The 18,485-nt window shown below is 38.9% G+C and overlaps 1 protein-coding gene across 2 annotated transcripts in view; it reads left to right on the top strand.

Annotated features, from left to right (window-relative positions):
• PREX2 (phosphatidylinositol-3,4,5-trisphosphate dependent Rac exchange factor 2) overlaps positions 1-18,485 on the top strand; it is a 139,799-nt gene that overhangs the window by 40,860 nt on the left and 80,454 nt on the right. For both annotated transcript variants that reach the window (XM_060775438.2, XM_060775439.2), the window contains exons 5-10: positions 2,064-2,165; positions 2,758-2,919; positions 10,935-11,068; positions 11,921-12,024; positions 13,683-13,832; positions 17,200-17,344. In XM_060775438.2, coding sequence (XP_060631421.2) covers positions 2,064-2,165; positions 2,758-2,919; positions 10,935-11,068; positions 11,921-12,024; positions 13,683-13,832; positions 17,200-17,344 — 797 coding nt within the window. The remainder of the gene's footprint in view (positions 1-2,063; positions 2,166-2,757; positions 2,920-10,934; positions 11,069-11,920; positions 12,025-13,682; positions 13,833-17,199; positions 17,345-18,485) is intronic.

Here is an 18,485-nt window from a genome sequence, read left to right as displayed (position 1 = left end):
GGAAATTCTTTCTCATGTTCTGGTGGAATCTCCTTTCCTATAGTTTGAAGCCATTGCTCCGCATCCTAGTCTCCAGAAAAGCAGAAAACAAACTTGCTCCCTCCTCCCTGTGACTTCCCCTCACATATTTATACATAGCTCTCATCACATCTCCTCTCAGCCTTCTCTTCTGAAGGCTAAACGTGCCCAGCTCTTTAAGCTGCTCCTCATAGGACCTCCAGACCCTTGATCATTTTAGTTGCCCTCCTCTGGATGCCTTCTAGCTTCTCAACATCTCCTTTCAATTGTGTTGCCCAGAATTGGACACAGTATTCCAGGTGTGGTCTGACCAAGGCTGAATAGAGGGTAGCATGACTTCCCTGGATCTATACACTATACTCCTATTTATGCAGGCCAACATCCCATGGGCTTTTTTAGCTGCTGCATCACATTGTTGGCTGATGTTTAACTTGTTATCTACAAGTACTCCAATATATTTTTCACACGTACTGCTCTCGAGCCAGGCATCCCCCATTCTGTATCTTTGCATTTCATTTTTTTCTGCCTAAGTGGAGTATGTTGCATTTGTCCCTGGTGAACTTAATTTTGTAAGTTTTAGTCCATCTTTCTAATTTGTTAAGATCGTTTTGAATTCTGCTTCTGTCTCCTGGAGTATTAGCTATTCCTCCCAATTTGTTGTCATCTGCAAACTTGATGATCATGCCTTCTAACCCTTCATCTATGCCAGGGGTCCTCAAACTTTTTAAACAGAGGGCCAGGTCAAACTGTCCCTCAAACTGTTGGAGGGCCAAATTATAATTTGAAAGAAAACATGAATTAATTCATATGTACACTGCACATATCTTATTTATAGTGCAAAAAACACTTTAAAACATTATTAAAATGAAGAAGAATTTTAACAAATATAAACTTATTAGTATTTCAATGGGAAGTGTGGGCCTGCTTTTCGCTGATGAGATAGGATTGTTGTTGCTGTTGTGTGTTTTAAAGTCATTTCAGACTTAGGTTGACCCTGAGTGAGGGCCGGGTAAATGACCTTGGAGGGCCGTATCTGGCCCCCGGGCCTTAGTTTGAGGACCCCTGATCTATGCCATCAAGAAGATCCTAACCTCCATTGTAAGAAGCCAACCATGCTCATGCATGTGACAACGGCAGTCATACAAGACCTAGCAGGCTGCAGCCTTACCCCCCTCCCTTTCAGCAGACCTTTCTTCTCATTTTTCCCAAGCAACTATTGTCTTCATTTGCATAATGTCTGTTATTACTGGAATATCCAAGTAGCAATTACCACTGCTATGATGTTTTCCAAACTCAGCTTGGTTTCCTAATGGTCATGTGCTAGTGAATTGCATTGTTTCTCCATTTCATTTTTACACTTTCTTGTGCAACAGAGGTCCCTGAAATTCATAATTATATTGCAAATGATGGCACAGGGTTACTGAAACTGGCAAGAAGGTTTTACCTTGTAGTGAAGAGCCATAGTTTATTTTGTTACCCAGTGCCCATGAAACAGAGACTTCCAACATTTGACCCTCTGATATCATTTGGCACTGTTGTTATACTTGACCAGAGAAGAATTTGTGCGTTCAGGAATCCTGGCAAAAGAAGTGGGATTGGGTGCAGGTCTGGCATTGGATCCTGGCCTGTGTTTCCATAGTTTTAACTTCGAATTGTGAAAGGATGGGAATAGGGTTTTCCTTGTTGATCTTAATAGACAAGAAAAAAATGGAGGGATAAACTAGTCCTTCACACACAGAGAGCCCAGGCCATTCTAAGTTTTAAAAGAGCAACAAGTGACTTGATCTGAGTTTTTCTAGAATGTTATTTGACATTTATGAAATTAAGGTGGTATAATTTTAGTATCCTAGATTAACAGAAAAACACAACATTTTGACCAAAAGGAACTTCCAAATTGTCTTCAGTGATTGGTATAAATAAAATATTGTGGTGCTTGTCTGGCCACTTGAAAGCTGACTAGCCAAGTAGGATCTCAGAGTGATGTGTTGACATGGCAATGGGTAAATTCAGTTCCAAAGCAATCAACTTCCTTAATTCCTTTATAGAACTGCATGCTGCTAGGAGGACGCAAGAATACTGATGTACCACTAGAAGGTTACTTAGTGACACCAATTCAGAGAATATGCAAGTATCCACTTCTTTTGAAGGTATGAATTTTATTTAGCTATTTGAAATATTTGAAACACAAAACATAATCTTTGCCACATTGTGTTTGACATTCACCAGTGACAATGATTTCCCTGAAACAAAGGAGATTAGTGATTTTAAAAAGCAGGAGCTCTGTTCGAGCTGTGGCTTTAGCTACAGTTTTACAAACATTTATAAAAGTTAATAATAAAGGCTATTTCAATTATTTTTCTAGCCTTTGTAGGATGTGTAAGTTTTGTTCTATTTCTGGTGTCATAAATAGACTGGAGAGACCGAACAAATTGGAGAGGCACTGAAACAGGCAAATCCCAGCACTATTAAATCTTATTGACATTATTGGGAGAGTTAACTGCACATGTTACGAAATCGGATACCGACATTAACAATCGTTTTAGTATGCCAATCAGTTTGATGTCCTCATTCTATGGCAGTGCCTATTTGGGAGTCTGTTCTACTGAATTCATGATACTTAACTCTATGGGTAGAATTGAAACCTTTGTGTCCTATAAAATTACCAGTGAAACTGAAGAAATTGATTATAATTACTTTGAAAAAATGATTTTTCTTTTTCTGATTTTTTTTTTAAAACAGGAGTTGCTAAAGCGAACTCCCAAAAAGCACAGTGACTACTCTCTGCTAATGGAAGCTCTCCAAACTATGAAAGCTGTCTGCTCCAACATTAATGAGGCCAAGAGACAGATGGAAAAATTAGAGGTTTTAGAAGAATGGCAGTCTCACATTGAGGGATGGGAGGTAATGTCACAAAATTTGTCATTTCATCAAATGTGGGAGGCATTTAAAAGACTGCGCATGGTACATTGTGTGCACATGGTACGTTCTTTGTATTCAGCACAGGACATAATGTGACATATTAGGAACAATCTATAACTCACAATTAGACTAAAGTGCTTTGTCCTTTTTCTTGTTAGTTAGAATAATACTGTGTTTGATCAGCCCGTGGCTGGATAATTTCCAACACCTCTACTATTTTCTAGTGGGGAAATCTGAAGGTAGAAATAAGATGATATTCCTTCTTATGGCAGAAAAATACAAACAGATATTGTGGGGAAATAGAAGCTTAAGGAATATGCTTCTGTCTAGCTTCCTCCCCACAATGACGATTTGTAGGTCTAAATTCTGCCTTACTTTTTATCTGATTCATTGGGGTGGGCATGATTTGGAGAATAGTGGGTGAAAACAGATGGTGGGACTGTGGGATCTCATTGGAGTTCCTCCTAGTTGAAACCATCCTGATCTTTCCCATCTGTATTTGGAGATTTCTACAGAGCATGAATAATGCTTGCCTATCCCCAAAAGCACCTTATTTTTTCCTTCCTCAGAATACTGAAAGAAAACATGATTTAATGTTATTGTATAGACAATTTCCATGTCACTGAAAACAGTAGGAGAGAGGTGATGCTGTGGGATAAGAATAGTTGCATCATTATCACACATTAAATTCTCCTGCTTGTTGCTAATTTTGGAAACAGCCCTGTTTTCCCCATGTACTGCAGTTACATATTCATTCTGCATAATGACATGATTAAATATTTTTTAAAGAAAATGTCGACTCCTAACCAGCAGAAAAAAATTGAGAATATAAACCTACTGGATTAATGGTTTTCTGCTGTACATTTATTCCATTAACTAAATATATTAACAAGATTTTTTGACTGATAACTGTTTTGGAATATATAGTTGTATGCATGTCTATGGGTAATGCTGAAATCAAGAAATAGTTGTTTCTAGAACATGGGTGGACAACTGAGGAAAGCTAAGGGGCCACATTAGCCTCCCTAGAAGATATCGAATGACCACGCGTGCTGCCACAGAATGCAATAAAAATAAAATAATTTGAGGCTTTCATCACGTTTTTGAAAAGACCTCTAAAGTGGCCCAGAAGATTACAGAATCTTAGATGTCTGTAGTAAACCCTCAGAACTGCATCTTTTTCTGTTCTTGCTTCTTGAATTTTTATCCTGATACTCTCAACCTGATTGTCAGGATTTAATTTTTGTATCTCTTCACAGGTGTAAAGATCCTTAACATATAATGCTACCTCATCCACTCTCCTATTTGGTCTATTTCTCTAAAATAATTTACAGCCCTACATTTCAGTTATAGGACCCATCCCACCAGGTTCAATGATACCTATTACATTGTAACTGTTTTGTTGAGCTAAGAGTTCCAGTTCATTTTATTTATTTCCCATGCTCTGTGCATTAGTGTAGAGACATCTAAGCCCATGGGGCATTCCCCTAGCTGGTTATTTGAGATTACTATCCTTTTTCTGCTTGGTACTTGTTCTGTTTTTCAACTCTCTCTTTAGCCTTTGGGCTGTTTTGTCTAGACATTAATAAAGCGTTGTCCCCAAGAATATTGGGGACAACGCTTCACACACCCTTCCCCACACAAATCTGTCTGATCAAGTTTGTGAGTCTTTCAACAGAAACATTCCTTCCAACTTTAGTGATGTTCAATCCATCCTGTGCCAGAAACCCATCTTCCTGAGACCATGGTCCAGGAAGCCAAATCGTTCTTGATGACACCATTTGCAGAGCCAGTTGTTCCCTTTACTATTTCTCTTGCCCTTTGTGGATTGTGTTGTGCAACGAGATGAATAGACTACCTGTACATTACCATTCTTTAGTTTTCTCCCCAGAACTTCAAAATCCCTTCTGATCTTTTGTAAACAATGCCTTGCAGCATTATTGGTTCCCACATGAACCAGCAGGAGAAGGGGATGGTCAGTTACGTGGCAGATCTTTGCCTCAGGAAGACAGCATACTTCTCAAGGCAACCTGTCATGTTTGCAAAATCACCACTTCTGTTCCTCATATGACGGAGTCCCCTACTACCAGTATACATCTCCTCTGGGAACAGACCGGGTCCTTTTCTATCCAGATGGAAATTCTGTGCACTGAATCTTTTCAGCATCAGCAGTACAACCTGTTGACTCCCATTACAGAGCCTGTTATAGAGTTGACAGACAGATTTTTCTCTTCAAATTTGTTTGTGTACTGTCAATGGCTCCCAGAGGGTTTTTCTGCTGCATAGTTTCCACCTGGGTGATGGGCTGATTCCAAAGAGTAGTCACTAATGGTTCATTTATTATATTCATTTATATCCCATCTTTCTCCCAATAATATGCCATACTTGAAAACTATACTAATTAAAAGTATAAAAAATAAAAGCATAAATATGAGTAATTTTTAAAAGAGATAAACACTATATAAAGTTAAAACATTAAACACATTAAGCACCAGTTAAAAGACTACATGAAGCCACACAATATTAAAAGCCCACCCCATCTGTTTCTAAAAGCCTACAGGCATTAAAACATCTTAATCTGATGACAAAAGGAGGACAGGGCAGAGTAATTCTGGTCTTTCAAGGAAGAGAGTTCCAAAATCTGGGAACAGCCACCAAAAAGGTCCTCCTCCTTGTTTCCACAAAATGAGGCTGAGGAGTTGGAGGAACAACTACCTGTCTGCATACCGCAATGGTGATGAGGCGGAGTCCAGACCATGCTGCCAGGCCATAACTGGTTTGGCTTGGTTAGACTCTCACCTGACCTTGGATGCCTCTGTCAGACTGCCTGACAGCTCTGGAGAGGAGGGCGCCTTTCATATTTGTGTTAGCAGTCAGATTTGAAGCCATATTTTGGTTAAAAATTAATACTCATTATGTTTCAGGTTAGACTTTTTGTAAATGATATTTTCAACTTCAAATTGCTTGAATTCAAATGGTTTGTGCAAGAACCAACCAAGTCTTCTTCTCCATAAATTGTTCTATAGTACAAGGGACTGCTTTAATTAACTAAACATCTGGTTTGTAAGAAAGCTTATGAACAGAGAAACACACTTGTTAGAGATATTCTGTCAGAAGAAAATGCTTAGCACATTGTTTAGCTAGGAAAAGGACTATATTTAGAATCTGATGGAGGATCAAAGCATGACTTGCATTCTTACATACAAGTGTCACAAAACTAAGCTTGTGTTGGTTATGATTAACATTTTGTGGGAAAAGAGATATCATCTAAATGAATATAAATGTTCAAGCTTCAAGTATTCTTTTTAAGAATTGAACATCGGAATGTTAAATTCATTAGTCCTAAAGCAGATGTTTCCGATCATATTTGAGATGTTTAAATAGTGGATTCATTTGTTTTGTTTTGCAAGAGAAAACAGTCATTATATTGTATAGAATCACCTATGGGCATACAGGTTTTGTAGTAAGCCGGTTATCAAGAAATGTACTTTGTTACAAAAAGGTTATTTTTCCTGATGAATTTAGTTTCTTAAATATTTCATTACATTTTTGGTTTGGTATTCTGCCTTTAGGATGCAATGTTGTAATTATGTTAGTACTAGCTGGATTCCAGAGTCTACATGAGTAGAAGTACTTTCTCCTTTTTTCCTCCATGTGTTCGTTCTTATTTCCCCAGCAACATGCCACAATATGGTGATAAAAAGCATGAAAAATAAATACTCTACCAGTTTGTTCAAAGCTGTTACTATGGAAAACTAGAACGATAATGGGGCTATTCCTTTCTGGCTAAATACAGCATGTTGTAACAACAGCAACAACAGCAACAACAACAATTTTATTTTTATAGCCCACCTCCATCTCCCTGAAGGGACTTGGGGTTTACGTAGGGATGAGCCCGAGACAAACATGGTTGAAAAATACACAAATATAAAATACAACCACATAAAACAGAATTTTTTTAAAAAAAACAATGTTGTAAATAAATGCGACCATCAAACCAATGACCAATGAACCTGCAATAGTAAATAATTCCTGGGCACGGGTGGGCAGACTAGTGCAACTCAATTGTGAGGATAGGGCTGGTGGATAAAGTGCCTAAGTCAAGTGTTAACATTGTAATTCCTCCATTGGTTACTGCATTTTAGTATGAACTTGGAAAAATGTACTTTATGGTAGTACATGAGCTCATGACACATTCTTAATGAAGCTATTACTTGACTGGCTCATATAGTGTTCTAATCCAATATGTTTTTGCATGGTATTTAATATTCTTATGATGTAGGAAAGAAACTTTGAATATATGCTTGGAACTTTAAATAGGCCTATAAAATGCTTTCCAAAAGACTAGCTGTGAAAGCACTCTAATTGATGTACTCTGGTTTTTTTTTTTAAAAAAGAACCTTTTAGATAAATGAATTTGGTAACTAAATAAATGAAGAAAATTAGGAGCTATTACTTTACAATGTCATAGTTCCTATTTCAGCAGAATTCTGCTTTATATAAATGGCTCAGCTCTTCAGTCTATTTGGCTTGCAGCCCTGCTCTAAACCTATTTACCTGAAACCAAGTTCTGTTGATTTAAGAGGAGCTTGGCCTAAGCAAAAATGTTTAGGGATCCAAGTTTCCATATTTCCAAATTACATTTGCTGAAATCCAAGGGGATGCATGTGCATATTTTAGGACTTGTTTACACAAATAAACATTCTTGTACTCACTTCAAATCAAGCACTGACAGTCTTCATGATGAACAGGGATTTTCAATAAATATTTCCAGTTTCTGCCATTAACCTGACTTTGTTCTTTGTTTAAAAAATTGGGGAATACTCTAGAGTTTGCAGGCATATTTCAATCCAATCTACTGTTTACATGGACACTATTGCTGTCATCAACTTTTCCCTGCCCTGATCACCACAGAGCAAAGTGATGGGTTGTTCCCATGTTGCCACTGTTGTGCTTCACTACAAGCACCTGGTCATCACAGTTGTGCCTGCTGAGGTCAGAATAGGTGTCTGTCATGCATGACCTCAGCAGATGCAACTGTGGCAGCCAAGGGTTCAGTGGGGGTTCTGTGACTGGTGGAGAGTGGCAGTAGCAACATGAAAGGGAAGGGGGTGGCCCAGCAGTGCCAATGTGGTCTCAGCTAAACTGGGCTATCTGGACAACAAAACAGGGCCACAGAGGGTTCAGTCTGCTGTGATCTATCACCATTATGGTTGATCTGGAGCCAGGCCAGAGCATAATGCTCTGGATTTGCCCCAATTAAGCAGCCGATATAGATGTGGCCTGGGAAAGCATATCCTCAAAAGCTGCCTGAATGAACTTAAATTACAGTTTTAAATGATACCAGTGAATTGTGTTTTGAGGGATATGTCCATATCTGATTGACTGAGCATATGCTTTGCATATAAAATGTTTCGATTTATTCCTTGCATCAGTATGGATAATGTATCACAAGTGTTGCCAGCATTTTTGGCTCCTTAATCTAAGAAATCTTACCTCTAAAACCGTGGTCCTTAAAATGTGATATCACAACAACCCCTGGAGTCTCTGAGGGCATAATTTGCCTTTTAATTATTTATTTATCGTGTCATCAGCAACCATTGTATTACAATTCTAACAGAGCAAAACAAACACAGAGATAAAAAAGAAAAGAAAAGAAAAGAAAAAAGAAAAAAAACCACACAGATTTTGCAAATTTGGTATTTGGTTAAATGTCCTTTGACCAGTATCTGGCCACTTAGAGTGCCTCTGGGGTTGCCGCAAGAAGGTCCTCTATTGTGCATGTGGCAGGGCTCAGGGTGCATTGCAGCAGGTGGTCAGTGGTTTGTTCTTCTCCGCACTCGCATGCCGAGGATTCCACCCTGTAGCCCCATTTCTGAAGGTTGTCTCTGCATCTCGTGGTGCCAGAGCGCAGTCTGTTCAGCGCCTTCCAAGTCGCCCAGTCTTCTGAGTGCCCAGGGGGGAGTCTCTCATCTGGTATCACCCATGAATTGAGGTGCTGGGTTTGGGTCTGCCACTTTTGGACTCTCGCTTGCTGAGCGAGTGTCTCTGTAGATCTAAGAAAACTATGTCTTGATTTAAGTCGTTGACATGCTGGCTGATATCCAAACAGGGGATAAGCTGGAGATGTCTCTGCCTTGGTCCTTTCACTATTGGCTGCTACTTCCCGGCGGATGTCAGGTGGTGCAATACCGGCTAAGCAGTGCAATTTCTCCAGTGGTGTGGGGCGCAGACACCCTGTGATAATGCGGCATGTCTCATTAAGAGCCACATCTACTGTTTTAGTGTGGTGAGATGTGTTCCACACTGGGCATGCATACTCAGAAGCAGAGTAGTATAGCGCAAGGGCAGATGTCTTCACTGTGTCTGGTTGTGATCCCCAGGTTGTGCCAGTCAGCTTTCGTATGATGTTGTTTCTAGCGCCCACTTTTTGTTTGATGTTCAGGCAGTGCTTCTTGTAGGTCAGAGCACGGTCCAAAGTGACTCCCAGGTATTTGGGTGTGCTGCAATGCTCCAGTGGGATTCCTTCCCAGGTAATCCTCAGAGCTCTGGATGCTTGTCTGTTCTTAAGGTGAAAGGCGCATGTCTGTGTTTTAGATGGATTAGGGATCAGTTGGTTTTCCCTGTAATAGGCAGTAAGAGCACCTAGAGCTTCGGAGAGTTTCTGTTCTACCATCTCAAAGCTCCCTGCTTGAGCAGTAATGGCACGATCATCAGCATAGATGAAACTCTCTGTCCCTTCTGGCAGTGGCTGGTCATTTGTGTAGATGTTGAACATGGATGGAGCAAGCACGCTCCCCTGAGGCAGGCCGTTCTTCTGTTTCCGCCATCTGCTTCTCTGGCCCTGGAACTCAACAAAAAAGCTCCTGTTTTGTAGCAGGTTTCCTATGAGGCGGGTGAGGTGGTAGTCCTTTGTGATATTATACATTTTTCTCAGGAGGAGGCGGTGGTTCACAGTATCATAGGCTGCTGACAAGTCTATGAAGACAGCTCCTGTGATCTGCTGCCTTTCAAAGCCATCTTCTATGTGCTGAATCAGGTTCAGCACTTGCGATGTGCAGCTTTTGCCTTTTCTGAAGCCAGCTTGCTGTGGGATCAGACAGGGGTCTATTTTTTCCATAATTCTATGCAAAATAAGTCTCTCCAGAACTTTGTAGAGGTGGCACAACAGGGAGATTGGTCTGTAGCTTTTTGGGTCATTACGGTCTTTGCCTGGCTTCAAGATGGCGATGACTCTTGCTTTCCTCCAGATTTTGGGGATCTGACAGGATGCAGTGCAGTTGTTCATCAGCTCCAGCAGCCAGCGCCTTGCTTTTGGACCAAAGTTCTTGATTTGTTCCATCCGTAGATCATCCAAGCCAGCTGCTTTGCCATTTTTACATTTGTTGAGAGCCATGTCCAATTCAGTAGATGTAAAAGGTTCATGGAGGTTGTTGTTCTCAATCTCTGGTTGTCTGGCTATTGGTTTCTTTCCTACTTTGGTGGCAAGGTTGGGTTTCCCATTCTTCAAGAGTTGGTGATAATTTGCCTTGCAAATGTCTTTTTTAGATACAAGAATTGACTTGTCAGCTACTACTTGCTCCTAAAAAATACCCTTTCTAACCCTCAAAAGTCTAGAAAGTCAAATGCTGTACCCCATAAGCTTCTGAAGGAAGTTTCATATATTTTCATACATATGTGTGTGGCGGGGGGAGAGGAGGAAAATGGACTTCCAGATGTTGCCCATTGACTCATCTACTGACATGGAAACTTATAAAAAATGTATTGTATGCACAGGAGATGCACCGTCATCTCATTAGACCATAGTCAATCATTTAATTTAGAGAAGAATGTACCAATGTGCAATAAACCAAATACTTAAACAAAAAATGTATTTTTCTATTCTTACTTAACTAAAATTGCACAATTTTTGTGAGACTCCTACAGGTATGCGTGTGCATGATGATATCTATTATACATCTGGGGCCTACTAAATTGCTCTTACCTTTCCTGATCAGGGATCTAACATTACAGACACGTGCACAGAAATGCTTATGTGTGGAGTTTTGCTGAAGATCTCTGCAGGCAATATACAGGAACGAGTGTTTTTTCTCTTTGACAACCTTTTGGTCTATTGTAAGAGGAAGCACAGGTAAGATACATTTTATTAGTGTATACTTTAATGCAGCTCCGACCCTATAATTTTAATTTTTAGTGTATTTTAATGTTAAAAACATTTTGATACTTTGACCTAACTAATATAATGCTAGCGTATGCACTTAATTTTTGAAATAGAAGATACTGTGCAGCAGTCCAGTTTATTATAGTTGAACAAAGTGCTACCTGCAACCGAAAGGGCCAGCAAGGGGTCAGCATTATTTTTTGCCGTTTGGGGGTGCAAAATTTAGATTTTTTTTTTACAGGAGTGAAGCAAGGGCAGCCCTTCATAGTCTCCTGGGGGGGGGGGGGAGGGAGACAATGTAGCTCCCTAGCCTTCCTTAATTTTCTATCCTTGTGATAGAGGATCTTATTGCTTGACCTTCTGGGTCTTTATTCCTGTATAGTAGTGGTTCCCAACCTTTGGGCCTCCAGGTGTTTTGGACTTCAACTCCCACCGTTCCTAACAGCTAGTAAACTGGCTGGAATTCTGGGATTTGAAATCCAAAACACCTGGAGGTCCAAAGGTTAGGTACCACTGGTGTATACCTTAAGCCATGTAACAGGGTCTTCCAACCCTCTGTGGGATATTTGTAGAGGTTGAGCTTTGTGGAGGGGACTAAAATTTGGGAGAGCACATTAGCATGGAAAGAAAAAGAAAGTTGAGCCAGTTTTATATGCATAAATCTGGATCAACCCTAGATCGCTGGCAACATATATGGAGGCTGGATAGTATGCATTCTTTAAAAAAAAATGTGTAGCTTCTTTAATGCAATTCAGTTAGTCTGGAATTGTAAAAAATGTTAATATTTGGACAATGCACTTGTACCTCCTCCCCTCACCTCAGACGACTGAAAAACAGCAAAACCTCCTCTGAAGGTCATCGGTACCTTTTCCGGGGCAGAATAAACACTGAAGTGATGGAAGTAGAGAATGTAGATGATGGAACAGGTATGTGTGCCTGCACCAATTTAGACCATTTATTTAAATATAAATGTGCATACATCCCCTTAAAATATTCTGTTGTCATTACATCTTGTTCTTTCCACTAATTTATATGCCATATATTTGGCACTAGGTAGCTAAAGTGAAGTTGATTAAAACAATAAGAACCAAGCTTCTGTTTATATTAGACATTTATCATAGGAGCTGTTATCTTGCTGACACAACCTGTAAGCTGCACTACAGAGCTAGTAACAATACCTGATTCATGATTAAATAATCGTTTTGTAAAGTATAGGATCACTTTAGCTGCTGTGGCAGAACCTGTCATTCATTTTGCATTGCATTGGTTGGCTGCACTCTTGATAGATAAGTGGACCTGCTTCAAATTAGTGGATTGGTTTATATGTTGGTGCCTTCTGGCTGCATCTAAATTTGCCTCAGTAAACCATCAATTTCCCCCTTTAAAGAAGAATATGCATTCCCAGTACACCCTGTTTACAGTTGGAAACCTGAGTGCATTTTATGTTAAAGGAAAAGTGGTTGTTTTTTTGAGATGGTAGTTCCTGTAACAAAATTTAAGTTGTATGAATTCTCCCAATGCAATTCCCTCGTTTACATAGCCATTTGAACTCCTCCAGCTCTGTGAATTTGACTGTTTATATTTGAGTTGCTAATAGATTTAGTTCTGGGCTGCTGGTCAAACCCAGGAATAAAACCTTTGGTAAGAATGAAGATATTCCCAGCTGTTTTTCCAATTAGCTGCGGTTCATGAAAGAATGTGGAAGGAAGCAGATCGATGTAATGTTAGTATATTTATTATGAATGCAGATTTTTAAAAGCAAGAGAGGAACACATTCTTTCTTTGCTTGTAATTCTTTTGCTTATCTTAGAGTGGGATCAGAAACAAATTTGTGTTTAAGAGCATGATAAATAAATATATTGGAAATGGGTCCAAGGAAGTTACCAGATACAAAGCATTGAACCTTAAGTATAGAAAGATGGAATATTCAGAGAATATGCAATTCTACCCTTTTCATGACATTATACCATAGTATTTACAAGTATTATTAAGAATTTCGTGTTGTCTACATTACTTATTTAGGGAGGGTGAAGGGAAAAAAATTAGAAACAGGTAACAATTGGAAAACAAAATGAAGAAAATGGTGTGAGAGAATTGGCCGTCTGCAAGGATGTTGCCCAGGGGACGCCTGGATGATTTGATGTTTTTCATAGAATCATAGAATCAAAGAGTTGGAAGAGACCTCATGGGCCATCCAGTCCAACCCCCTGCCAAGAAGCAGGAATATTGCATTCAAATCACCCCTGACAAATGGCCATCCAGCCTTGTGGGAGGCTTCTCTCATGTCCCCGCATGAGGAACTGGAGTTGATAGAGGGAGCTCATCTGCCTCTCCCCAGATTCGAACCTGCGACTTCTCGGTCTTCAGTCCTGCCGACACAGGGCTTTAACCCACTGCGCCACTGGGGGCTCCGAAGTGATAATAATGCCAACTAAAACTATTTCAATTTCAGCCTGTAACATAACAAAAATATTGAAAAGTTAAAGCAGTGAACACTTCAGAAAGACACCATATCTACTTCCCTTTTGTTTATCCAAATATTTGTTTACATTTAAAAGATGTGCTTTCTGTTAATCTTTCCCAGCTGACTATCACAGCAGTGGCCACATTGTTCTCAATGGATGGAAGATACACAACACAGCAAAAAATAAATGGTTTGTCTGCATGGCAAAAACCCCTGAAGAAAAACATGAATGGCTGGAAGCGATTCTAAAAGAACGTGAAAGAAGAAAAGGTGAGAATATAAATATCCCATTGTGGAATTTTCCTGTAGTCTTACTAGTTCTCACTTTCCACAGTCATAGGACATGATCACATGAGTCTTGCAAACCAGAATCAATCCCTGACGTATTTGGGTAAAAAAATGCTAGTTCCCCACATCAGACAGCCTTAGAAGCACTGTTCTAACATATCCGTACAGTGTTTGCATTTAAAATTGTGGAGCACAGCGGTGTGTTTTGTTGGGAGGCTGTTAAAATATGTGGATATATAAATACTTGTATTAATTGTATTTATTTTTATTTATTAACTTTAGTAATGTATTATGTTTCTATTACTTTCATAGTCAGCTTGATCACTTCAATTCATGATGGTTGTTCTTATCCTTAAGCAGTATATTCTGTATTTACATACTTTGGTTTAAAAGTGCCTCCTAGTAGGTAAAATTAATAGTTGGTAGTCTTTGTTATACTCTCTTCAAAAATACTGTTCCATCCCATTTTACAAAAGTGTTATTGATGTATGCCTTTGTGTAATTTCTGACTTATGGCTACCCTAATGTGAACTTACTATAGGGTTTTCATGGAAAGATTTATTCAAATGAGTTTGTTTTTGCCTTAGGGTTGAATTGGGATGCAGGGTGAGGTTGAATCTTGCCCCCTTTTCAGCCATGTTGAACAGGTTTTAACATGGCTGGGCAGTGGGAGAAGTAGGGGTATCCTGCCTCCCCAGATTGCCTGATACTGGGGAGTGTTCAATGGCTGCGTGGACAGGATCCCACATAGGGATGCCGGATGGCTGCCCCACTGCTCAAACAAAGATGAAATTAAAAATTTTGGAACAGGATCCAGACAGTATTTTTTTTAACCTGGGGTGCAGCCACATTAAGCAGCCTGCACTAATTCACATTAGCTTGCATATCTTATATGGGTGCATGCAGGTTAATGCAACTTTGCACTGCTTTATTTGGCAGTGTAGAACAGACATGAGGCTGAGAGACCATGGCTTGTCCAAGGCTATGTCATGGATTTTGATGGCGGAGTGGGGTTTTGTACCATTTTCTCCAAATTCGTCAGGCAGATGCTCAAACAACCATGCAAAATGCTGCTGTGCATGGATGTTTTAGACTCCCTGTGAGGTTTATGTAAAAACTGTGCTTTTGAGACACAAAGAAACCATTATTTAGATAGGTCCCAAGACACAGTGAAAAAGTATAGCTGGAGGCTTTGAGTGAAACAAAAGAGAAGTCAGAGTAAAATGATTTATCTCACAAGTTTATAGAAGAAAAGCTTTTGCAATTTTTCCCTCGTGGTTTCATTTTGACAGTACGTATATACATATTGCTACTGTCTCATCCCAACTATCTCTAAAACATCTGTATAAACACTTCTTTTATAAAGCAGGATGCATTGACTTAATTACAAGCAGAATAGCAGATGATTCATGAACAAAATAGTCTGTAAAATTAAAATACCTTTGCTAAAAGTAGCCATAAACAGCATTCCATTCAGCACGAATAAAAAATAGCTTTAGATTATTTAGTTTAGTTTACAAAACAGCATTTACCAAAATTCCACTTACTTTCATGTATACAGACTAATTGAAAGCATTTGCATAATCACAGCTGAAAAGGAAATCCAGCTGATTTTCTGAGGTGGAGAATGTGGGGGTGGGAGGATAGGGTATGTGTGCAAAAGACACCCTTATTCTTCTACTGCCCCCATTTCCATTACAATGCTTTGAAGATACTGTCATGCATTGTAATATTGGGGAAGCTTTATTTGTCTGATTTAAAATATGGATGTCTTCTGTTCCTAATGCAAAAGGATCTTGTAGTACCTTTGAGACTAAAAAAAAAGATGTTGGAAGCATAAGCTTTCCCAGGGTGTATCTGCTCTGTTGAATAAATGTAGTTGACATGATTTTTATTGCTATAGCTCAATGTTGTGGAATCCTTGGATTTGTAGTTTTGGCAGAGAAGATAGACGTCTTTGTAAAACTATACTTCCCATAATTCCATAGCATTGAGTCATGACAGTTGAAGCATTGCCATACTGCATTGATTCTACAGTATGGATGTACATTGTGTCTCTTCTGCATAGCACATTTGAAACTGACTGAGGGTCTAGTTTTGCAAGGACTTTAACTTTCACTGCAAAAGAGTGCAGCCTAGAATCTGGACTTAACATAGTTCAGTCTTCGTTTTCTGTTCATAATGAATTCTGTTCCTATGTGGAATATCAGATAGAACTCTTGAGTAAACATGTCAAGAAGGATCTCTAGGGCAGGCAGATTTTTACAGGTTGCCTGAGTATTCAGGAGGTTTATCAAATACTCTGGAAAGCATATGTCCTGATGGTCCTTGCAATACTGTGGGCACACTCAAGGGCAAGGAGTGATTTCCACATTTACTGTAAACTTGCCAGAAAACTTGCTTATATTGCCAGTAGGTTAATAGTAAAAAAAAATACTTGGACTTTATATAAAACCATGGATTTAGGTACTGGATTGGGGTGAAGAGACAGATTGAAATCAAGTTCACTTTTATTATCAGAAATCCCACTAATTTGAATGGATCAACTTTATGGTTAAGTCCATTACATATATGTCATATGAAGCCTGGAACACTGTCTTTTGAGTATTATGGGCACCACTGAAGAATTATAGTCTAGTTCTTCCTTCTGTCACTATTGCCTCCAATGAATTAATTGTGGATGTAGGGAAAAAGCTACAGGTAGAGCACAGCTCTTATGTGCGGGCCTTGATGGAGTTGTAGAAAATAGTTCATGTTATCTGAGCCTTAGTCTTTGTTTTTTCATGACTACTTGTGATCAGCCTTCTACTAATTGTGAAGGATCTCATAAATTCAGATACGTTAATGATGTAGATTTTTACCATGGAGTTTCCTATATAATGTACTGGTCCTTATTATACAATTTTACCAACCTAGCATTGCAGCTATGTCCCTGGTTACCATGGGAACCTCACAGGTAGACTGAAATTCATCCTGTTCCAACTTTTGAAAACATTCAAAGTTCAGATCCTTGTTGAATTGTAATATATGAAAAGACTATGCAATCACTATCAATCTGTTCGAGATCTTTCATGGACCTTTATGATAGGGATGTGGGTATTGCTTGTATAAAGAAAATGAAAATACATTTTTGAGAGAAATAATTAAACTATTATGATTAATATATGCTACCATCGTATTAATATAGAAATAATTTAAAATTAAAATTATTACTTTAAGTATGAAGGAATGTACCCATTACTGTACATCTAAGATGCTCAGAACTGAAATCTAGGAGGAAAATAAAATAATGGTATATGCTTGTTTATAGAAACATTTCATAATTAATTAATTTTGATTCATTCTCCAGGGTTGAAACTAGGTATGGAACAAGATACCTGGGTGATGATCTCAGAACAAGGAGAGAAACTTTATAAAATGATGTGTAGACAAGGGAACTTGATCAAAGACCGAAAGAGAAAATTAACAACTTTTCCAAAATGCTTTCTCGGAAGGTATGTGTTTCACAATTTGCTTCACAGTGGCTTTTTTAAAACTTTTTTTTTAAAAAAATAATCACCGGAGAGATAGTAAGAAATAATTTTATCTTTCTTAGGCTGCTAACTAGTTAAAATAATTGCAATAATCTTTCTGGAAATCGGAAGATGCTTTAGTCTCCTAGTGTAGAATATTTGAAGCGTTGTTGAATCCTTCTATGCATTAAAGATGTCATTTTGAAATCACCATGCTACCGAGAACAATTCAAAGTGCTGGCTTTAGCCTATAAAGCCCTAAGCGGCCCCAGCCCAGTTTACCTGTCCAAACACATCTCCCTCTATGAACTATCACAGAGATTAAGATCCTCCAGGGAGGCCTGCTCTCTGTCGCACAACTGTCACAGGCATGACTGGCAGGGACGAGAGGGACTTCCCAGTGATTGCCAGTCAACTTTGGAACTCCCTTCTTGGTGAGATTAGAGCAGCCCCTTCCCTCCTGTCCTTCAGAAGAATGATAAAAACTTGGATGTGGGACCAAGCCTTTGGGACAGTGCAATAGGAAACCTTACCATGTCAAGATAAATGATTTTAATGTTTATGTATGTACAAGGTCTATTTATGTCCTGCATTGAATGTTTGCCATTTATATGCTGTGCTCTGCCCTGAGTCCCCATTGGGGTAGGAAGGACAGAATATAAATGTTTTAAATAAATAAATAAATACATTTTACATAAAAAGTTAATTTGTGAATTGATCCCCAGTCTTGCCTACAAGCAGTATTTCTTTCTGCGATAAAGAAACATATCAATTTTTAATCCTTTCGAAGTTTGAAACAATTTTGTAATGTGTCAAAAATATTTCATCTTGGGAGTTTTGGAGAAGAAGTTATCATGGCCCATGATCTAGTAAGGCTGTAACAGCAAAACACTTTTATTGTATAATCAAGAACTTATTAGTAAACAAACCGCTTTATTGTTATAGCCATAGCATGCATCGTCATGAGTCTTGATCATTTCCCCTCTAAATTGTCTAAGTTCTTCAATCTGTCTAAATCATGTGCTTCTAGATCAGTGGTTACTACCTGTGGTCCGTGGACCACCAATGGTTTGCAAGAACTAAAATATGGTCCGTGGCCTCACCATTACTACATAATTGCAAC

The sequence above is a fragment of the Anolis sagrei genome, chromosome 4, assembly GCF_037176765.1.
Source record: "Anolis sagrei isolate rAnoSag1 chromosome 4, rAnoSag1.mat, whole genome shotgun sequence".
NCBI classification, from domain to species: Eukaryota; Metazoa; Chordata; class Lepidosauria; order Squamata; family Dactyloidae; genus Anolis; species Anolis sagrei.
Note: the sequence above shows the minus strand (reverse complement) of the source record. Positions and strands in the feature narration are given on the sequence as shown.